The sequence below is a fragment of the Procambarus clarkii genome, chromosome 27 (genome assembly GCF_040958095.1).
Source record: "Procambarus clarkii isolate CNS0578487 chromosome 27, FALCON_Pclarkii_2.0, whole genome shotgun sequence".
NCBI classification, from domain to species: domain Eukaryota; kingdom Metazoa; phylum Arthropoda; class Malacostraca; order Decapoda; family Cambaridae; genus Procambarus; species Procambarus clarkii.
Window position 1 is genome coordinate 3,512,928 of NC_091176.1, and position 24,261 is coordinate 3,537,188.

Consider the following 24,261-nt stretch of genomic DNA (forward strand, 5'->3'; position numbering starts at 1 on the left):
AGCACCACGCCGGCCAGGCAAAGAAGGCACAAAACTGCATCAAAAGGCCCACCTCGACAACAAAACCTCAAAGTCCCAGCACGACCACAACACGTGCCAAGACCCAAAAAGATCAGTCTGCAAGCCAGGAAGACCCCAGAACTCCAGAAAGCAGAACCGGGTCACACGAGGAAACAAAGTCCCCTGAACCCACAAAGGGGGCCCAAGAGGAAGAAACCCTCGGAACGAAACCAAAGAACCCAAAGGAACCCAGAATCGAACCAGGGGGAGCCCAAACCACCACATTTGCCGGCGGAGAACACCACAGAAAGGTAAAGCACAGCCCCCTGACAGACCCCCCAGGGAAATGGTCATAACAGACAAAAACCGAGGGACAAGGTGTGGGAGCAAGCATAACAGCCAGGGACACTGAGCCCAAACCCAAGGGCCCAGACCCAAAACAGACAAAAAGGGAAACCCGGTGGAAAATCAACACCCAAACATTCTCAGAGGAACAGGAAACGGGCAGAAAACACCAAAAAAGCAAAGAAACAACAACAGGAGAATAAAACCCCTGAAAAAAAGGTGAAAACTCACCCAAGAAGCTCGCTCGCACACCCAGTCGCATGTAAACAAACCGCAACACCGCCATGGTGGCCACGCCGGGAAACCGGCAGACGAAAATGGAAGCCAGACAGAGGGCTGTGACCGACGCTAAAGATACAAAAACACGCCAGCAAAAGTGGAAAGCAAGCAGACCGGATGGGCGAAAAACTCCGCCCAAAAGCAGAAAACCCAGGCAGGGGCAAACCGCCCCAGAACTGCTAGCAGGCATCCCCCACAGCCCCAGGAACCTGCAACAGAGGCCCCGAGGCAGAGCCGTCCTTCAAGCCCTCCGCCCTTAAAGAAAAGAAAGAGTCCATGGGAAAGGCAGCAAGAAAGAGCAGCTGGTAAGACTCAGAAGCCTTGGCAGGAGGAACAGGCTTGAACACCTCCGTCCCCCAACCCAAACGGGGCAGCCCCCCCAAAACCGCCCGAATCTCGGCCCCAACTAAACCCCGCCCCGACCCCGAAACCCACAAACAGTCCAGAGCCGGGAACAGAGAGGGAAAGGAGCAAACAGCACCTAACCAAAACGGGGCGGCCTCGGGGCATCTGAGTGGGAACCCAATCTAGCATGTTGCAGCAACCTAACCTAGCTTGCAACACGGATGCCGCCTGTACTTTGAACAGTAATAACATCAGGAGAGTACTGGAGAACAAGCAGAGAATACCTCTCGCAAGACTCTGGGTCAAGGTGTCAGGGACCCAACAGGCAATATGAAGGAGGTAAAAGTGGCGACTGTCACCCGGAGACAAGGGCACAGCAACCAACGATCCTGTACAAGACGGGTTGGAACCTGGAAGCCACATTCAATGGTCCACCGAGCCCCAACAGGGTTTTCCAGGGCCTGTAGGGTAACAACTACGGGAAGCCTGGGCAAGGTGTTGCTAACCGGTTAAAATCCAAAACTAACAAGGGGGCAGAGGACAACACTGAAAACCCCTGCGACGTGTACAATCATGGGAGCCTAGCAGAGGGCCACCAAACACTACCAGTGGAACTATAGCCACACTAGCCAGACCCCCACCAGGCAAATGAAAATAAAAACAAAAGTAAAACCCCGCAAAAGTACACCATCCCCAGAGGCAACAGGAACCGGTTGCCGCTTAGGTGGCAGGTCGCACAACACCTTGACACCCTAACCAGCACAATACCAGTCCCTTCCCAAGGCCAAACAAGTGCCCCAAGCCCTAGCTGGCCCCAAGGGCAAGGCAAATGCCGAGTAGCAAGAACCTCTACGGGAATGGTTCCCAAATGCCCCAGGGAAGATAACCCTGTCACACAGGGTCAGTACTCACACGGCAACTTAGGGAAGGAAGCCCCTAAGTGCATGCAGCCCTGGTACTGATGAAGAACACTTGGCCACCGCACAGCACAACACACGGCAGTGAACGCCACGAAAGGCAAACACCGCCTAGGAAACTGAGGCCAGAGAAGCGTCTGTCAGTTGACATTAGCTTACGAACTGATGCTAGGCAGCCAGCCCGTTGAGGTCCGGGGCTCTCCCCTCCCCTTCTCGGGGCGGGGAGGGCTACGTGGACAATCGGCGCGGCAGTAAAGTGTGATGTTTGCTTGTTTCCTTGGGATTGTAGGAAATGTCTACCTCTCTGTTCGGTTTTCTGTTTTAGTTTTTACCATGTGGGGTTTGTTTTGTTATGCCTACCTTTCTGTGTGCCTAATCCCGGTCGATGGCAGATAAGGAAAACCCCAATCACACAAAGAGTGATGAAAACATTAAAAATCATTAAAATACAGCCTAATTAAAAAAAATAGCACAACTCTCAGAACGACCTTTGTTGGCTAGCACAGTTACGGGGTTAATTCAGTTTACATTATTCCTTATGGGAAAATTTGTTTCGAGTTATTAATTTTAGAGTTACGACCCATCTCTGGGAATGGATTAAATTCTTAAGTGGAGGTACCACAGTTACAAAAACTACTATGTAAACAGGAGGATGGGTTGGGTAATTTAACGGGTCACATCAGTGAGTGTAAATGAGTACAAATGTATCAAAGGTGGTACATATCCCTATACAGTATTAAATTTTATAAACTACTTTACAATTAAATTAATATTTAGAGAACGGCATCATCTACTGAAGATAACACAAATGAGTTGTTGACATCAGTAATTATGAAATTTGAGAATACTGTACCTGCATACTGAGGCCATATGAGATCAATCCTGCATTCCTAAACTCTTTAGGGACATACACTACCGACTGGACCATGATAGGCTAAAAGTATGTCAACCAGAAGTACTACTTGACACATGAAATTACTTGAATCTTGGAAACAAACCTGTGTGAGTGCCTGGAGCCAGAGCATCAAGCCTGGTTCGGGAGTAGAAGCATCCAGTTCAAGGGAGAGCAGTGCCAGGCTTAAGAGAGATGGTCTCACGGTCCCACTACGTGCAGAACACACAACTTGCCATAGTCGGTCGGTTAAATAGCTCAACTGACGTGATGGTGACCCACTCCTGTGAGAAATAGTTTTTCATATAACCCGTATTTTGCTAGATTTCATCCCTTCTTATTTTCAAGTAGTCAAATGTCAAAAGCTATGCAATGCATGTAATATATTTATGCATCCTCACTGAATACAAGACTGTAGTTACTGATTATGTAAATAAGAGTTACCTTAATTAAAACACTTCACACATACAGTAGTGCCAAATGCACATTTGCTCAGTGCCAAATAAAGTATCACCATTGCCAGACATTTAAATAATTTACAAAGTACATTCAGTGCTAAAGGAGTATTGAGTATTATCTGCAGTGCTCATTACAATGATAACTACAACAGAGTCCAGCACAAACAACCTACTTATGATATTCTTGTTTGGCACCAATTTCTATACACATTTTTTTTCTAGTCAATTCAGTAACAAAAAGATTATTATCTCTATTTTTTACTACAGTGGTACCTCGGAATACGAGTGTCCCTGAATATGAGTTTTTCAGAATACGAGCAGGATTTGCTCGGAAAATGTGCCTTGGAAGGCGAGGGTTACCTCGGAACACGAGTTTGTTGATACGCGTACAGGCCGAACTAGCGCGTGGTGGTACGGCGATTGTCGCCCCTCACCCCTCAGTTTACCAGCACCTCGCGCCCAGTGACTATCCCATGTCAATTCTTCACCTGGATTTTCAGTGTTTTGTTGGATTTTTGGTCATTTGGTACGGCGATTGTCGCCCCTCACCCCTCAGTTTACCAGTACCTCGCGCCCAGTGACTATCCCATGTCAATTCTTCACCTGGATTTTCAGTGTTTTGTTGGATTTTTGGTCATTTGACCATAAAAGTTGTTATTATATATCTCACCATGGGTCCCAAGAAAGCCAGTGGTAAGGATCAAGGCAAGAAAGCCCATGTGAGGATGACAATAGAGGAGAAACAAAGAGATCATTCGGAAGCATAAAAATGGTACACGTGTTGTTGAACTGTGGGAAGAACTGTGGGAAGAGATGCAAACTTTTATTGAAAAAGACTCACCCAGAGAAAGCTGTAGTAGGCCATTGCCTTAATCTTTTCAATGACAATGTGATGCCTTACTACAGAGACAGCTTGCGAAGAAGAGAAAAACAAGCTTCCATGGACAGATTTGTTGTGAGAAAATCGAGCAGTGAGCCACAACAAGGGGCCTAGTAGTATGCAGGCAAAACGTGCCAGGGAGTGCACACCAGAAAGGTCCTCACTGCCTGATGTTATAATGGAAGGGGACTCCCCTTCCAAACAGTAACACCTCTCCTCCTCCCCCTCCTCACCATCTTCCATACGCCTACAGCATTCATCAACAAGGGTAAGTAATAACTTGAACATAGTTTTGTAGGTTTGTTTAGATGAATTAGGTATAAAATTTAGTTTGAAGTGAGGTTTTTGGGGTAGTCAGGAATGGATTAATTAATTTCCCATTATTTCTTATGGGGAAATTAGCTTCGGAATACGAGCTGTCTCCAGGAACGGATTAAACTCTTAAACCGAGGTACCACTGTACTGTACTATACAGATACAGTATTCTTATTTTAAACCATAAATATCATCAAGGCACATAGGGGGGGGGGGGGGGGGGGGACCTTTGACAAGCCGCCAACTTCCTGTCCTCGTCGAGGCCACTAGGGTGGTAAATCCTAGTCCCTTAGGTAAATTAAGATTATCAAATATACAGTATTAACAATTAATAAACTGTTATTTTATGTGGTCATTTCATGAGAAATACCTGTTGGTATGCTGGTGTTTAGGAGCAGTGACAATGGCGAGGGCATGTAGAACCTGCAGGAAGTCAAGAGTGGAGGTAGACTGTAGATGCCATGATAACTTGTCCAGCAATACTCGTTCCATTCGCAACAGCTCACGATGCGAACACTTCATGCCGCTTTGCTCCACCACCTCAATTGTTGCTGGTACATTCTGGAAATCCATAATAAATAGCTCTCAAAGAGTAACTGTCTCTGTTAAGAGTAAATATTTATCAAATGGAAGGCAAAAGTTAGAAAGACTATGTAGCACTACCCATGTTGCTAGATATTCAAAAGGCACAAAATATCACTATAAATGCCAATATGATAAGAGAATGACTGCCTCTGTAAAATCAAAACTATATTCTGTATTTCAGAGTGTTTCAACAATTTAACTCTACAACGTTAATTTTTTTATTTTATTTTAATTACGTACACAAGAGTTCTTACATTCTTGTAAAGCCACTAGCATGCATAGCATTTCGGGCAGGTCCTTACTCCTAATTTTCCCTGGAATAAGACTCGCCAAATCGTTCAACAACCAGATACCCATTCACTGCTGGGTAAACAGAGACGTACAGTTAAGGACTGGCGCCTAGTTAATCCTCCCCAGCCAGGATACGAACCCCAGATACTAGCCCATTAAATACCTTGTTTGTGAAGTTGTACTATAAGTTGCGATTCAGATAAGTTTTCATACAAAAAACTTAAGGGATTATAACACGTCACTAACAACGTAAATGAGTTACAAAATTTATTTAACACCAAGACCAATTATTAATAAACTAGACATACAGTATTGTTTCAATCACAACTGATCTAGTAAGGAATCCCTCGTCCCCAACACCAGGTGAATTGTTTCAACGATTTAGTGTAGAGGTCACTGGAGAATCAGTGGGATGATCCTGGCTGTTTTGATTCGAATCCTTGAGGGTCATTAGAGATAATGGTTGTAAAATTGGTTTGTGAACTATTCAAGCTTTGTTTACATTCTTAGCATATTCAAGGAATTTATGAAATAACTGTGCCTAAAATATATCACAAGTGTTGCTTGGGTTTGTGCATGTCTCATAACCTTCCAACTCTCAGGCAATTGCTGGTGTAGTGGTTATGGTACTGGATAGTCAATGGGATGACCCATTGACTATCCAGATATTGTTAAGGCAGGTCTGCCTAGCTTCAAGTCACTGAGGGGTCATTAGAATTTATAGTCGAAAAATTAGCCTGGAAATCATTTAAGCTTTGCACACATATACTCAATGGAGCCCTAGCATATTCAAATAATTGATAAAATAATTGTGCCCAAAATGCACCATGAGTGTTACTAGGTGTTTGTCTCTCTCACAACCTTCCAACACTGTTAGGCAATTGCAATTGCTGGTGTAGTGGTTATATGACAGGACAGCCAGTGGTCTGACTTTGGCTACTTGACTGCCACCCTGCATGCAAGAATAATCCCAAAAAGCATGTGATTCGGTTATTTTTAAGTATCCACATAATAAAAAAGGGAATAAAAAATGCCGACCATTTTCATGTTTCAAATACAATATCATTGTGACTATTGTTAATTTTTGTATGGATATTTTCCATTCTACGCAAATATACCATCTGGAGGGTGAAGAAACACTAAGAGTGAAGATCACTTAATGTTTCCATTTTGTTATTTGATGTTTTGTCAGCAATGTGACATCATCGGGAATACACCCTGTTCAATTGACACAGGTACCGTATACTGAGCTTTATAGAACCTTAGTGAACAGACTTTCAACATTCTGGGAAGATATGGTCCCACGGGGTTCTTTCGTTTTCAGAATATCAATGAATTTGTCGCTACATTTAAGGAAGAATGTGGTTGGGATGTACAGCGATATTCTTGCGTTCAATCTCTTTGCAAGTTTATAAGTAGGCGTGGGGATCTGCAAAATTATAGGCCTAAGTGGGTAGCCAGGCTTATGTGTCTTCACATTACTACAGAAGTAATCTGGTCCAAAATCACCTGTTACCCTTTCAAATTTTAGGCCTCCAATCTCAGCATTCACTACATCTATGAGGGCATTCACACGTTTTTTAAGGTTCTAAGTTGGGTTTTTGTAACTTTAAATAAATAATAATAATAAATAAATGTTTATTCAGGTAAAAGTACATACATTCAAAATGAGTTACAAACAGAATGTAGGATTTCAAGATAAAGCTAGTACATACTATGCCCAAAGCCACTAATACGCACAACTTTTCGGGCAAGAATTTTGATGCGTCTTGAATTAAATTTGATGTGTCTTGTAGAATAGTGTTAAGTTTCTCAAAATAGAGACTGCAGTTAAGTATGACGTTTGTGGCCAACCAATCTGCCTTCCTCACTAATATGTTAATGAGGAAGGCAAATGTTGTGGAAAACACCTACAACATTTTCTAATTCCTGGGTACCTGTTTTCTGCCAGGTATATCAATGCCTCATTTGGAAGAAAGAGTGCCAAACCATTTCTGTTTTGCCCATGGATTGAACCCGAGTCCTTTGGTTGTAAACCGAGGACACAGACCACTGTGCTACAGAAGCCCTATATTTCTTGCATCTTGTTAGTATATAGTAAGTAATTATCAAAAGATGGCACCAAGCCAGGGAGACTTAATTATGTACTATTAATTATTACTTGGCAGCTTTATTAAGTACTACTTATACAGTATTTTATCTTTTTGATTTGCTTTTACTTGAGAATTTTACATTTGCAGGCTGCTCCCTATCTTGCTTTCTCATCTATCTACATTTTCTTCAGCAGCTGGAATTGTTAATGATAATGTAGCATTACATGAAACAGGTCACTCACCTCATCTTCCTCGTGGATTTTGCCAGCAAGGAAGACAGCAGCAGCTGTCACAGCATGAAGGTAGCGAGGCGGGATCCTGACCCGGTGGAGGAGACGATCGAGGAGTGCCGCCGCTATGAACCTGGTCTCCGGCGCCCATCCCAACCGCCCACATGCCTCTCCCAGCCACCACACCTCTGCATCACGCCCAGCTATGCCCACCTCTTCTCCCTGTCATACACAAAATTATAACCTTAGTCATTGAAAAACAGCATTTTTAATATCTAACTTATAATTATCTTACAGAAGAGGATAACTGACACTGAGACTAGCATGTAATGTATTATAAGAGTTTACTGCTTCCTTAGAAGCCCGTTGCTTTGTGTCAGTCATACACACATTCCGCATCACAAATCAAATGTACAGTATTCTATACCTGTACTGTATTATGTTATATAGCAATAGGAGCTGGCGGCAATATTAGGTGCCATAGTTAATATGGTAAATAGATGTGAATATTTAGATAAAATAATTAATATAGGATAAGATGCAAAATTAGATAAAATACTGTAACAAAACACATGGCTGAATGGATGCTTATACTAGCTTGATGTAATATTGGATGAAACAACTAATATTGTTTAATAGTGCTAATATTAGTTGAATATTTAGTTTAACACCAGTCTAGCTTAAATAACACTTGATACCTGGAGCATACCTCTTGAGGGTTTCGAGAGTTCTACTCCCCGAACCCGGCCTGAGGCCAGGCTCGACAATACTGAGGTTGGAATGAAATGACAATGGCATGATATATCAATGAAAATAATTTTTAGGCAGTGGAGTGACTTGAACTCGTGTTCTGGTGATTCCCAGACATCTGCCTTAATCGACTCGGCCACAATGGAACCATCATGGCCAAGTCGGTTAAGGCAGGTGTCTGGGAATCACCATGACCTAGATTCACGAAGAGCCATATATTTCTTCTTAGGTAGCTGTGCTACGAAGGTTCTTAAGTACAGTACTGGGTAAGAAGAGTCCTACGTAGATTCACTCTTCTTACTCTACGCACGAAGAGTGATTCAGGAAGGTGTTTGCATGGAGTTATTAGTAATTTTGATGTAGTTCACTTTAATCTTGATAAATGTCACTAGAGCTTTTGTTTAGCCAATCACAATGCCAGCTTATCAAAGCTCATCGGCGATCACCTGCCACCTATTTACGTAAAATTTTCTTATAAAATAATTTTATTTCAAAATAAAACTACAGTGTATGCTTTTTCAACTTCTACGGTCAGCACCGACATTGCAGTAAAAAAATATGTTACATTTTTGGGTTTACCTATGAAATTGTAAGAGATATTGTTTAGCTCACATTGTCGCTTGGAGGATTGAGACGCGATGCACTGACGATTACTAGTATTGTATATATTTACCTGAATTTACCCTAAGGCCACTCTCTAGTGACCTTGACGAGGACAAAGCCGGCGGCTTGTTAAAGGTACTGCCAATTGTCCTAATGATATTTATTAGCTGGATTTTGAAGTTTAACAGTTTTGGTATTTACAGCTTCAGCAGGTAAACAGTTCCATGGGTGGAACCCTCTGGGTGAAAAAATATCCGTTTTCAGTCCTACTTGAAAGGACATAATCTCCAAAACTATAACTGTGATTTCCCTGTTATTAGTGACTTCAGACCAAATTGTATGAAGTACTTTGAGCTCTGTAATTACTTCATACACTCAGGAATATTGGATGATATTCTTTTGCCTTACATTTCTTGTTCTCTCCTGATTTCATGAATGACTGGCCGTCCTGTGTGGTGGAAATAATGGATGAGCTTGTAGCTGGGTTTTGATCTATACTGTGTGGTCCTTCATACAGAATAGGGAAGCAACACATTGCTGTGTATACCTAAGCTTGTTAAAAAAAGAAAATACATTGTTTGAGAGGAGTCTTGTAGAAACTGGTAAGAGTAATTATAATATAATGTTTCCATAATTCAGTGCTTACCTCTTGTGAAAATTGTGAAGTTGTTGTTTAGAGTTGATTTTTTTTGTATTGAGGCAGGTATTTTCTTCCCTGATTCCATGTATGACTAACCATCCTGTGATATGGAAGTATTAATGAAGTTATGGCTAGTTTTTGATCTACACTGTGTAATCTTTCATATACTGTAGAATAGGGTAACAGCACATTACTGTGTATTCCTAAGCTTCTTAATACAAAAAAACACTCGGTAATAAGGTTTTTAAATTATAGCTTGTATTATTATTATTATTATTATTATTATTATTATTATTACAGTACCAGTATTATCCTTATTAAATCATAAATGTTAACCATGGATCATTAAGATCTCATACTGATATTTTTATATCATAAAAAAGATATTTTATAAACAAGCATATATTTATTGACAATATTGAAGTAGACAGCTTAATTATTTCCAACTCCCTTTCCACACTATGAGCAATGAACAGTTTGCAAACAAGTAATAACGTGCTTGTCTTGGAAGCTAGATGTAGATACTGTATATAAGAATACTTAGCAAGAGGGTATTCTTTGGATATGCAGTTCAAAATACCTGTACAGTATAGGATAAACATAAGCCAGAAATATTTGTTTATATTTTTTATTTAAATAACTGCATAAATATTTTTACAGCTGACAGGATTTGTTTTACTCACAGGTTCACTTATCTGTTAAAAAACAAATTAGGTTTATTGTTATTGTGTAACCAAATTGTGTAACAAGAGCAAGAGGTCTTGGACACATTTGTTCACTGCTACATGTAGAGGAATCAGGCGAGCAATCTATCTCATCACATAATGATAAATTTAAACCATCACTGTTAGGCCACGACTACTTAAAAGGCAGTAAGATCTTCAGTCTGTAGTGTGCATACAGATAAAAAACAATACTATAGAACATGCAACACAATAAGTTTTAAATAAAATTGCAGCAAAAATGATGTTAGGTAAGAGTTTTCTTAGATAAAATTTAATAATAACTTAAACTTTTGTAATTAATGGAATATGAAGGCGTATAAATGGCAAGGTGCCTGACCTGACCTGGATCATCTACTCTCATATTTAAAGTTTACCAATGTTTATTTACCTAATAACTATTGGAATAATATCTTGCTATGCTAAATCTAATTATAATCTTATAAAAAGACAATTATTACAAGTTATAAGCAGAAAAAAAGACTAATTATTAATGGGACTCGCAAGCATAAATGTTTGTTTATATTAAAATTCGATCCTCAGGGATGTGCAGTAGAGATTGCTTTGAGTTATATAATTTATTTATTTATACTGTATTTACAGTACAAGAGTTCTTACATTCTTGTACAGCCACTAGCATGCATAGCATTTTAGGCAGGTCCTTAATCGTAATTTTCACACACGTACATTCCCAGGAAGCACCCCATAGCAGCTGTCTAACTCTCAGGTGTCTATTTACTGCTGAGTGAACAAACGCATCAGGCTGAAAGAAACTCTGCCTATTTGTTTCTGCCTCTGCCGGGGATCGAACCCAGACCCTGAGGACTACGAACCCTGAGCGCTATCAATTCAGCCGTCAGGCCCCAAATATACAGTTTACGTAAAGCTACGGGCTGGTCTGGAGGTGTCATAATGCCAGGCAGTGTTCATAGGAAGACCGGCGTTCTAAAATTCCTTCCTGAATCTCGACTTAGCCGCCATGAATATGGTAAGAACAAAAACCTTCCAAAGAACTTGCATAACTGCTTCATGAATCTGGACCTTGATTCACGAAGCTCGGTAACGGTTGTTGATTTGTGGAACCAATAACGTGGTGGAGGTGGGGTCCCTCGATTGTTTCAAGCGCGGGTTGGACATGTATATGAGTGGGATTGGGTTATCTTCTTGAGGTTATCTTGAGATGATTTCGGGGCTTTAGTGTCCCCGCGGCCCGGTCATCGACCAGGCCTCCACCCCCAGGAAACAGCCCGTGACAGCTGACTAACACCCAGGTACCTATTTTACTGCCAGGTAAAAGGGGCATAGGGTGAAAGAAACTCTGCCCATCGTTTCTCCCCGGCGCCCGGGATCGAACCCGGGACCATAGGATCACAAGTCCAGTGTGCTGTCCGCTCGGCCGACCGGCTCCCTATAGGAGTGGTTATAGATAGGAGCTGCCTCGTATGGGCCAATATGCCTTCTGCAGTTGCCTTTGTTCTTATGTTCTTAACAAATTTGTTAAACATGAACGGCCATTTATAAAACCATGTTGCGAGTCACTTATTAATTTATGTTTTTCAAGATGGACGAATTTTATTTGCAATTATCGAATCAAGTAACTTTCAAACAATAGACGTTAGGCTAAATAAAATCTAAATGAGGAAACCACATAGTAGCCTTACTAGGGATAGATACCACTTACTGCACAGTGGTAAGACACTCGCCCAGCGCTTCGCGAGCACCTTGGCCTGGGTTCATATCCTGGCCGTGGAGGAGTGACCGGGCACCAATCCTTAACTGTAGCCTCTGTTCACGCAGCAGTGAATGGGTACCTGGTTGTTAAATGATTTAGCGGGTTGTATTCCAGGGAAAATTAGGTTAAGAACTTGCCCGAAACGCTATGCGTGCTGTGCTAGTGGCTGTACAAGAATGTAACAACTCTTGTATATATAATAAATAAAACAAAAGTTAATTAGGCACAATGTTTGGTTACCCGTCAAGTAAGATCTAGTAGGTATGCACCTGGGAAAAAGACATTCATTTAACAATGAATCAAGGTTGGAAACTAATCCAACGTTGATTAAACACTACTCCAACATGTTTTGCTGGTTGGGATATGTTAGTTGGTTGCAGTGCTCATTTTATCTCCCCATAACTACCGTGCATCTCCAAGCCATGAACGATCACCATAATGTCCCCCTTTGGTTGTACCATCACCAAGGAGGAGTGTACTCACCTAGTTGTACTCACCTAGTTGTGTCTGCAGGATCGAGCATTGACTCTTGGATCCCGCCTTTCGAGCATCGGTTGTTTACAGCAATGACTCCTGTCCTATTTCCCTATCATACCTGGTTTTAAAATTATGAATAGTATTTGCTTCCACAACCTGTTCCTGAAGTGCATTCCATTTCCCCACTACTCTCACGCTAAAAGAAAACTTCCTAACATCTCTGTGACTCATCTGAGTTTCAAGCTTCCATCCATGTCCTCTCGTTCTGTTACTATTCCGTGTGAACATTTCGTCTATGTCCACTCTGTCAATTCCTCTGAGTATCTTATACGTTCCTATCATGTCCCCCCTCTCCCTTCTTCTTTCTAGTGTCGTAAGGCACAGTTCCCTCAGGCGCTCTTCATACCCCATCCCTCGTAGCTCTGGGACGAGTCTCGTTGCAAACCTCTGAACCTTTTCCAGTTTCATTATATGCTTCTTCAGATGGGGACTCCATGATGAGGCGGCATACTCTAAGACTGGCCTTACGTAGGCAGTGTAAAGCGCCCTAAATGCCTCCTTACTTAGGTTTCTGAATGATGTTCTAACTTTTGCCAGTGTAGAGTACGCTGCTGTCGTTATCCTATTAATATGTGCCTCAGGAGATAGATTAGGTGTTACGTCCACCCCCAGGTCTCTTTCACGCGTCGTTACAGGTAGGCTGTTCCCCTTCATTGTGTACTGTCCCTTTGGTCTCCTATCTCCTAGTCCCATTTCCATAACTTTACATTTGCTCGTGTTGAATTCTAGTAGCCATTTCTCTGACCATCTCTGCAATCTGTTCAGGTCCTCTTGGAGGATCCTGCAATCCTCATCTGTCACAACTCTTCTCATCAACTTTGCATCATCCGCAAACATCGACATGTAGGACTCTACGCCTGTAAACATGTCGTTAACATATACAAGAAATAGAATTGGTCCCAGCACCGATCCTTGTGGTACTCCACTTGTTACTGTTCGCCAGTCCGACTTCTCGCCCCTTACCGTAACTCTTTGGCTCCTTCCTGTTAGGTAGTTCCTTATCCATTCTAGGACCTTTCCCCCCACCCCCGCCTGCCTCTCGAGCTTGAACAGCAGTCTCATGTGCGGTACTGTATCAAAGGCTTTTTGGCAGTCCAGAAATATGCAGTCTGCCCAACCATCTCTGTCCTGTCTTATCCTCGTTATTTTATCATAGAATTCCAGAAGGTTTGTTACGCACGATTTCCCTGTCCAGAACCCATGTTGATGTTTGTTCACAAACCTAATGTTCTCCAGGTGTGCAACCAGTCGCAGCCTAATTATTCTTTCCAGTATTTTACAGGGGATGCTTGTCAGTGATACAGGTCTGTAGTTAAGTGCCTCCTCCCTATCTCCTTTCTTGAAGATCGGCACGACATTTGCCTTCTTCCAGCAACTGGGCAATTCTCCTGACATAAGTGACTCATTAAAGATCATTGCCAGAGGCACGCTGAGGGCCTGTGCTGCTTCTTTTAGTATCCACGGTGATACTTTGTCTGGTCCAACTGCTTTAGTTGCATCTAGAGTTGTCAACTGTTTCATTACCTCCTCTGCTGTCACCTCTATATCTGATAGTCTTTCATCTAGGGTAACCCCTTCCAACAATGGGAGCTGCTCAGGCTCGGTAGTGAACACTCCATGGAAACTGGCATTCAGTGCCTCGCAGATTTCCTTGTCACTTTCAGTATATGCCCCCTCTGTCTTCCTTAGTCTTGTCACTTGGTCGTTCACCGACATTTTTCTTCTTATATGACTGTGTAGTAACTTAGGTTGTTTTTTCGCTTTGATTGCAATATCGTTCTCATAGTCCCTTTCCGATGTTCGTCTTATGTTAATGTAATCGTTCCTAGCTCTGTTGTATCTGCTTCTGTTGTCCTCTGTTCTTTGTCTTCTGTACTTCCTCCACTCCCGTCTGCTGGCCATTTTTGCTTCCTGACACTGTCTATTAAACCATGGGTTATTATATTCCTTCTTATTTTTTCCCTTTACCGTTGGTATAAATCTCTCTTCGGCCTCCTGGCATTTCTGTATGACTAGGTCCATCATATCTTGGACTGTTTTTCCTCTAATTTCTTCCTCCCACTGCACTTCACCCAGATAGTCCCTTATCCTCATATAGTCCCCTTTCCTGTAGTCAGCTCTCCTTTCCCAGATCTCTTGTCCCATGGTCATAAGTTTGAATTCCATCATGTAGTCAAAGACTAGGACACAATGGTCACTGGCCCCTAGAGGTATTTCATGCTCTAAATTCTCGATATCTTCTACGTTCTGGGTGAAAATCAGGTCTAATAGGCTCGGTGCATCTCCTCCTCTTTCCCTTGTGTCTTCCTTCACATGTTGTGTCAGGAAATTCCTGTCTATAACATCTACTAATTTTGCTCCCCACGTTTCGTCCCCTCCATGGGGATTCCTTGATTCCCAATTTATCTCTCCATGATTTAGGTCCCCCATGATCAGCAGCTTCGCTCTCATTCTGTGGGCTAGTGTTGCTGCCTTCTGCAGTTCATCTATACATGCTTTGTTGTTGTCATCATACTCCTGCCTGGGTCTTCTACTGTTTGGTGGGGGATTGTAGATTACCAGGATCACAATCTTCCTCCCATCTACTGTCAGAGTTCCATGTATGAAGCTTGTGCACTCATTGGTAACTCGATTTCCCAGGTCTTCAAACTTCCATTTCCGCTTTATTAGGAGTGCTACTCCCCCTCCCTGTCTCTGTGTCCTCTCTTTTCGTACCACCTGGTACCCTTCAGGAAAGATTGCATCTGAGATCATGTCATTAATTTTAGTTTCCACAATTGCAACTATGTCAGGATCTGCTTCACTCACTCTTTCTTTTATCTCTTCTGCTTTATTAGATACCCCATCAGCATTGGTGTACCAAACCTTGAGATTCTTCATGGAAACTCTTGTACCAGAGTTCTCCCTTTCTCTGGGGGTCTGGGGGGATCTGGGGAATGTCTGGGGGGTGACTGGGGGCAGAGGGGATCTGGGGGATCTGGGGGGTGTCTGGGGGATGACTGGGGGCGGGGAGGGTCCGGGGGATGTCCGGGGGGATCCGGGGGGTGTCTGGGGGGGTCCGGGGGGTGTATGGGGGGTGAAAGAGTTCAGGAGGGGGGTGTTCAGAAAGAGTGCTTGGGGGGGCTACTGGGGGCTGGGCTTCTAGGAAGGTAGGTAGGAGGGTCTGGGGTAGGGCCTGGGTAGGTAGGTCTGGAGTAGGAAGGGCATACTGGGTCTGAAGATTAGGGAGGGCATAGAGGGATTGGGAGATAGCGTAAGGTTGGGAGACACGATAGAGGTTAAGAGGTTGGGAGGGGGAAGGATAGAGGGGGTGGGGGGGGACCTCCCACCTCCCTCACAAGGGTGGGGGGTCACATGGAAGGAGAGGGGATGAGGAGGGGTGAGGGCTGGGTAGGCTTTGGGTGTTGAGGGGATGAGGTCTGGGTGGGTTCTTGGGGTTGAGGGGATGAGGTCTGGATGGGTTTTGGGGGTTGAGGGGATGAGAGCTGGGTGGGTTTTGGGGGTTGAGGGGATGAGGGCTGGACGGGTTTTGGGGGCTGAGGTGATGAGGGGTTCCTTGGAATGTGGGATGAATTTGGCTCCAGTGGGGTCAGAGGGGTCAAGGGATGTGCTGGGGAGATAAGCAGGGGCGGCTGATTTGGGGAAGGGGTGACCTGAGAAGCACGTGTGAGCTGGTTAGCATGGGGTGGTTTAGCACTGGGGTGTGTAGCTGCGCTCAAATGGGAAGAGTCGTACTGTTGTTTGCTTGCTCTGTGGGCAATCTGTTCCTCCTTCGTCATGAATTTGTCAATAAATACGTTGTAGTAATTTTCGCTACCTCTGAGTAGGTGTTTGTGATGCAGTATGTAATCCACTGCCTCTTCGTTAGTGAACTGTACCAGGACAGGTCGTTTCCTGTTACAGTTGTATGGTCCAATGCGTCGGTGGACTTGCACCTCATTCCCTGCCATCTGGGCTCTCATGTCTCTCAAGATCCCCTGTAGTTCCAAATCCTCAATCTCCATCCTTTCCTGCCTCGATGGTGTGTGTGTGTGTGTGTGTGTGTGTGTGTGTGTGTGTGTGTGTGTGTGTGTGTGTGTGTGTGTGTGTGTGTGTGTGTGTGTGTGTGTGTGTCTGTGTGTGTGTGTGTCTGTGTGTGTGTGTGTCTGTGTGTGTGTGTGTGTCTGTGTGTGTGTGTCTGTGTGTGTGTGTCTGTGTGTGTGTGTGTGTGTGTGTGTGTGTGTGTGTGGAGTGTAGAGGCAGGAGTGGTGGAGCGGAATGTGTGGGTGGGCACGTCTGACAAACACACCAGGAAGCCCAGGTGAGCAGCCTGCAGCACCCACTGTACACCCCTGCAGGTGAGCAGCCTGCAGCACCCACTGTACACCCCCTGCAGATGACCAGCCTGCAGCACCCACTGTACACCCCCTGCAGGTGACCAGCCTGCAGCACCCACTGTACACCCCCTGCAGGTGAGCAGCCTGCAGCACCCACTGTACACCCCTGCAGGTGACCAGCCTGCAGCACCCACTGAACACCCCCCTGCAGGTGACCAGCCTGCAGCACTCACTGTACACCCCCTGCAGGTGACCAGCCTGCAGCACCCACTGTACACCCCTGCAGGTGACCAGCCTGCAGCACCCACTGAACACCCCCCTGCAGGTGACCAGCCTGCAGCACCCACTGTACACCCCCTGCAGCACCCACTGTACACCCCTGCAGGTGACCAGTCTGCAGCACCCACTGTACACCCCCTGCAGCACCCACTGTACACCTCTGCAGGTGACCAGTCTGCAGCACCCACTGTACACCCCCTGCAGATGACCAGCCTGCAGCACCCACTGTACACCCCCTGCAGGTGACCAGCCTGCAGCACCCACTGTACACCCCCTGCAGGTGACCAGCCTGCAGCACCCACTGTACACCCCCTGCAGATGAGCAGCCTGCAGCACCCACTGTACACCCCCCCCCTGCAGGTGACCAGCCTGCAGCACCCACTGTACACCCCTGCAGGTGACCAGCCTGCAGCACCCACTGTACACCCCCTGCAGGTGACCAGCCTGCAGTACCCACTGTACACCCCTGCAGGTGACCAGCCTGCAGCACCCACTGTACACCCCTGCAGGTGACCAGCCTGCAGCACCCACTGTACACCCCTGCAGGTGACCAGCCTGCAGCACCCACTGAACACCCCCCTGCAGGTGACCAGCCTGCAGCACCCACTGTACACCCCCTGCAGCACCCACTGTACACCCCTGCAGGTGACCAGCCTGCAGCACCCACTGAACACCCCCCTGCAGGTGACCAGCCTGCAGCACCCACTGTACACCCCCCTGCAGGTGAGCAGCCTGCAGCACCCACTGTACACCCCTGCAGGTGAGCAGCCTGCAGCACCCACTGTACACCCCCTGCAGGTGAGCAGCCTGGTTGATACCTGGTTGACCCCTGCAGGTGAGCAGCCTGCAGCACCCACTGTACACCCCCTGCAGGTGACCAGCCTGCAGCACCCACTGTACACCCCCCTGCAGGTGACCAGCCTGCAGCACCCACTGTACACCCCCTGCAGGTGAGCAGCCTGCAGCACCCACTGTACACCCCTGCAGGTGAGCAGCCTGCAGCACCCACTGAACACCCCTGCAGGTGACCAGCCTGCAGCACCCACTGTACACCCCCTGCAGGTGACCAGCCTGCAGCACCTACTGAACACCCCTGCAGGTGACCAGCCTGCAGCACCCACTGTACACCCCTGCAGGTGACCAGCCTGCAGCACCCACTGTACACCCCCTGCAGGTGACCAGCCTGCAGCACCCACTGAACACCCCTGCAGGTGACCAGCCTGCAGCACCCACTGTACACCCCTGCAGGTGACCAGCCTGCAGCACCTACTGAACACCCCTGCAGGTGACCAGCCTGCAGCACTGTACACCCCTGCAGGTGACCAGCCTGCTTCCGCCTCCATTACGCACGGTAAATACGCCTTACACTTCAGAAATGTAATATCGTGTATTGTGTCATGTGTTCAAACACTGACAGGTGGTTTAACAGTGGACAAGTTATTGTGCTGGTGATCACTTGTCTCAGCCACCATTACAACTATATATATCCTTGCTGAATGACAGGAATTCTCAACATTTCAGGTTAAAGGAATGGTGAGGAGAGAGACTTTTAATCTCGCCACAATACTGCTGTGTACTGTGTGTGTGTGTGTGTGTGTGTGTGTGTGTGTGTGACCAGTGTTGACCACGGTGTTGACCACGGTGTTGACCACGGTGTTGACCACGGTGATGACCACGGTGTTGACCACGGTGTTGACCACGGTGTTGACCACAGTGATGACCACGGTGTTGACCACGGTGATGACCACGGTGATGACCACGGTGATGACCACGGTGATGACCACGGTGATGACCACGGTGATGACCACGGTGTTGACCACAGTGTTGACCACAGTGTTGACCACCGTATTGACCACGGTGTTGACCACGGTGATGACCACGGTGATGACCACGGTGATGACCACGGTGATGACCACGGTGATGACCACGGTGTTGACCACGGTGTTGACCACGGTGTTGACCACGGTGATGACCACGGTGTTGACCACAGTGATGACCACGGTGTTGACCACAGTGATGACCACGGTGTTGACCACGGTGTTGACCACGGTGTTGACCACGGTGTTGACCACAGTGATGACCACGGTGATGACCACGGTGATGACCACGGTGATGACCACGGTGTTGACCACGGTGTTGACCACGGTGATGACCACGGTGTTGACCACAGTGTTGACCACGGTGTTGACCACGGTGTTGACCACGGTGTTGACCACGGTGATGACCACAGTGTTGACCACGGTGTTGACCACGGTGATGACCACAGTGATGACCACGGTGTTGACCACGTTGATGACCACAGTGATGACCACAGTGTTGACCACGGTGATGACCACAGTGTTGACCACGGTGATGACCACAGTGTTGACCACGGTGATGACCACAGTGTTGACCACGGTGATGACCACGGTGTTGACCACGGTGATGACAACGGTGATGACCACAGTGTTGACCACAGTGTTGACCACGGTGTTGACCACAGTGTTGACCACGGTGATGACCACGGTGATGACCACGGTGATGACCACAGTGATGACCACAGTGTTGACCACGGTGTTGACCACGGTGTTGACCACGGTGATGACAACGGTGATGACCACAGTGTTGACCACAGTGTTGACCACGGTGTTGACCACAGTGTTGACCACGGTGATGACCACGGTGATGACCACGGTGATGACCACAGTGATGACCACAGTGTTGACCACGGTGATGACCACGGTGATGACCACGGTGATGACCACGGTGATGATGCACAACATTGAAGTAATGATGGGCTTAAGAGCACATGCTCGACCCTGCACAACCAGGTGAGTACCCACACACAGACACTGGAGACTGGAAGACAAGAGTAAAAGGAGACATGATCACTACCTACAAAATTCTCAGAGGAATTGACAGGAGTAGATAAACTGTTTAACACAGGAGGTACGCGACTAAGGGGACACAAGTGGAAGCTGAGTACCCAAATGAGCCACAGAGACGTTAGAACTTTCTCAGTGTCAGAGTAGTTAACAGGTGGAATGCATTAGGCAGTGATGTGGTGGAGGCTGACTCCATACACAGTTTCAAATGTAGATATGATAGAGCCCAGTAGGCTCAGGAACCTGTACACCAGTTGATTGACAGTTGAGAGGCGGGACCAAAGAGCCAGAGCACACCTAGGTGAGTACAGAGGGTGCATGAGTAGGGGTCCTGCACATCTGGAACAAACACTCTCCCACTCACTATCAACACCAAATATGTACACTGTCAATCATTGTCCGCATGAGTGATTATGAGTGTTTCTGCTTGCACGGACGGGCGGGCGGGGGGGGGGGAGGGGGTAGAATAAGACAGGTAATTAATACAACAATTACGGGTATTCAGCGTGTCAATTAATTAAGGAATTTTGCGCCTATTTCACACTACAAATATTTCCATCTCTAAAGTTTAATAAAATACTCTCCGAACATTTCTGATCTCCAGCACAACCTGGGATAACGAGGTTCCCTGACGTCCGTAATACCGAGGTCACTGTGACTACCTTCTGCAGCCTCCGGGGATCAACGGCCCCGCGGCCCTGTCTCCGACAGTCTCTCCTGGTTGATCGTCAGGTCAACCAGATTGTTGGACGCGGCTAATCGCCGCCTGACGTACGAGTAACAGCCTGGTTGATCAGGTATTCTTCGGAGGTGCTTATCCAGTTCTCTCTTGAACACTGTGAGGGGTCGGCCAGTTATGCCCCTTATGTGTAGTGGAAGCGTGTTGAACAGTCTCGGGCCTCTGATGTTGATAGTTCTCTCTTGAACACTGTGAGGGGTCGGCCAGTTATGCCCCTTATGTGTAGTGGAAGCGTGTTGAACACTCTCGGGCCTCTGATGTTGATAGTTCTCTCTTGAACACTGTGAGGGGTCGGCCAGTTATGTCCCTTATGTGTAGTGGAAGCGTGTTGAACAGTCTCGGGCCTCTGATGTTGATAGTTCTCTCTTGAACACTGTGAGGGGTCGGCCAGTTATGTCCCTTATGTGTAGTGGAAGCGTGTTGAACAGTCTCGGGCCTCTGATGTTGATAGTTCTCTCTTGAACACTGTGAGGGGTCGGCCAGTTATGTCCCTTATGTGTAGTGGAAGCGTGTTGAACAGTCTCGGGCCTCTGATGTTGATAGTTCTCTCTCAGAGTACCTGTTGCACCTCTGCTTTTCAATGGGGATATTCTGCACATCCTGCCATGCCTTAAACACATTTATTACCATTTCACCTTCAGACCAACACAGGTCTACCCTTCGGACAGGAGTCAACATAAAGGGGACAGGAGTTAGTGGATCAATAACACCGTAGACCATTGGTGCCATTCCTAGGAGATGGGCTACTGTTAGTCCGTCTCCTGTCCTTTCACCTTGTTCTAGCAAGCTATCCTCCCCAACACGAAAAAGTAGTGCTCATGTAGTAATAATATAATATATATATATATATATATATATATATATATATATATATATATATATATATATATATATATATATATATAAATATATATATATATGTATATATATTTTGGTAGCAGTCTTTCCTGTAGACATATATTATTAAATATGACCGAAAAAGTAAGATTAATAATTCTAACACAAATTTTCTCGATCTTTCTTACGTTTCTTTTCACTGTTGATGGTAATTCAAAAATCAATTCTACAAAATTCATTTTTATTTCTAGTCTGACGCGACACTTGAGCGCGTTTCGTAAAACTTATTACATTTTCAAAGACTTTAGTTTACACACACACTCACAACTTTAACTGAATAGAGCTTAAACATCTTCGAGTTTTTTTTTTTTTTTTGAAAGCAAAGGTCAACAAATTGATCGAAACTGTGAACGCCAAGAAATCCGGACTCCACCTGCCAAAGATTATTGGGGAATATAAACCTGGATATGCGTATGGAAATGTCAAGACACACAAGCCTGGAAACCCACTTCGGCCAATCATCAGCCAGATACCCACATCCATGTACAGACTGGCGAAACGACTCAACGGCTTGCTGACTCCTCATGTCCCTTGCGCCTTCAGCCTGAAGTCTCCAAAGGAATTTGTTGACTTACTGCGGGGAACATGGGCCACAGGGATAAGAGCCTCGTTGGACGTAGAATCACTGTTTACCAACGTACCTGTGGATGAAACAATCGGGATGATAGCCGACAGAGTGTATCGTGATCCAGCCTGTACTCCTCTTGACATACCAGAAAACATTTTAAGGAAACTACTCCAAGCTTGTACTAAAGAGGCACCCTTCTTGAGCCCGGATGGACACATGTATAAGCAAGTAGATGGGGTCGCCATGGGTTTTCCCCTAGGTGTCCTGTTTGCAAACTTCTACATGGGTACCATCGAGCAAAAAGTCTTAGTCGACATGAACTTGAAACCGGCCATATACTGCAGGTATGTTGACATTTTTACACAGGTACCTGATGTCAGACATCTCCAGGAGCTGAAGGAGGCATTTGAGCAGAATTCTGTGTTGCGTTTCACTTACGAGATGGAGAAGGATGGGAAGCTGTCCTTTCTAGATGTAACAGTCATGGAAAGGAGCGGAGTTTTCCACACTGCAGTCTACACTAAGGAAACAAACATAGGAATGTCCTGAATGCCAACAGTGACTGCCCAGACAGGTACAAGAGGAGTGTTGTTAACGCTTATGTCGACCGTGCTCTCAGCCACAGCTCAGAATGGAAGCAAGTCGACGAAGAACTCTGTAGGGTAAGGCAGGTCCTAGTCAACAACGGCTTCTCCAATGGTTTCGTGGAAGACATCATAAGAAGGAAAGTGAAATGCCATGCAACCTCTGAAGAGACAACTAACACAACACCTGTACCCCCTATTAGACTATTTTACAGGAACTTCTTTTCCACATCCCATAAAACGGAGGAAAGGGTCCTGAAAGATAGTTAGTAGAAACGTTATCCCTACAGACAAAAATCAGAAGATACAACTGACAATTTACTATAAAACCAAAAAAACGGCCAGCCTACTCATAAGAAACTCTCCAGACACAAAGCAGAACGCTTTAAAAGAGACCAACGTCGTCTATGCCTTCAAATGCCCTCTTGGGGACTGTAAGCCTCAAAAAACTCAGTATATAGGCAAGACAACAACATCTCTTTCCAGGCGTTTAACGATGCATAAGCAACAGGGCTCCATTAAGGAACATATAGTCTCTTCCCACAACCAAACCATCACCAGAGAAATCTTAGCAAACAACACAGAAATCATCGATAGATACAGCGATAGCAGGCGGCTTGACGTCTGCGAGGCACTACACATCAAGAAGTCAACAACAGCAATCAACAGCCAATTAATGCACAACTATATTTTACCCACTTCAAGACTCCGCTCCAATATAGAAGCATCAAGAAATATGGGCCAATAAAAATAGGCCTTCTGCAGTTACCTACCTTTAATACCTGTTTGTATTACATTGTTTCGTGTTCTGTCTTGTGTCAAAAGTTTATTTTCACCTCATCCAAAACTATTGTAACATGTCACTTCACCCAAATGTAGGTATAAAAAACTCGAAGATGTTTAAGCTCTATTCAGTTAAAGTTGTGAGTGTGTGTGTAAACTAAAGTCTTTGAAAATGTAATAAGTTTTACGAAACGCGCTCAAGTGTCGCGTCAGACTAGAAATAAAAATGAATTTTGGAGAATTGATTTTTGAATTACCATCAACAGTGAAAAGAAACATAAGAAAGATCGAGAAAATTTGTGTTAGAATTATTAATCATACTTTTTCGGTCATATTTAATAATAATAATAATAATAATAATAATATATATATATATATATATATATATTTATATATATATATATATATATATATATATATATATATATATATATATACATATATATATATATGCGAACAAGCCTGAACGGTCTCCAGGCATATATGCAACTGAAAACTCACACCCCAGAAGTGACTCGAACCCATACTGCCAAGAGCAATTTGCAAGTAGTGTACAGGACCCCTTAACCACTCGACCACCACATACCAATATAGCAGAGCTGCTTCATGATGTGTGT

At 45.1% G+C, this 24,261-nt stretch overlaps 1 protein-coding gene across 2 annotated transcripts in view; it reads right to left on the reverse strand.

Moving 5' to 3' along the window:
* Positions 1–24,261, reverse strand: part of LOC123762736 (uncharacterized) — a 197,803-nt gene that overhangs the window by 25,901 nt on the left and 147,641 nt on the right. For both annotated transcript variants that reach the window (XM_045749467.2, XM_045749466.2), the window contains exons 3-5: positions 7,643–7,852; positions 4,802–4,992; positions 2,885–3,062 (exon numbers count right to left, since the gene is read on the reverse strand). In XM_045749467.2, coding sequence (XP_045605423.1) covers positions 2,885–3,062; positions 4,802–4,992; positions 7,643–7,852 — 579 coding nt within the window. The remainder of the gene's footprint in view (positions 1–2,884; positions 3,063–4,801; positions 4,993–7,642; positions 7,853–24,261) is intronic.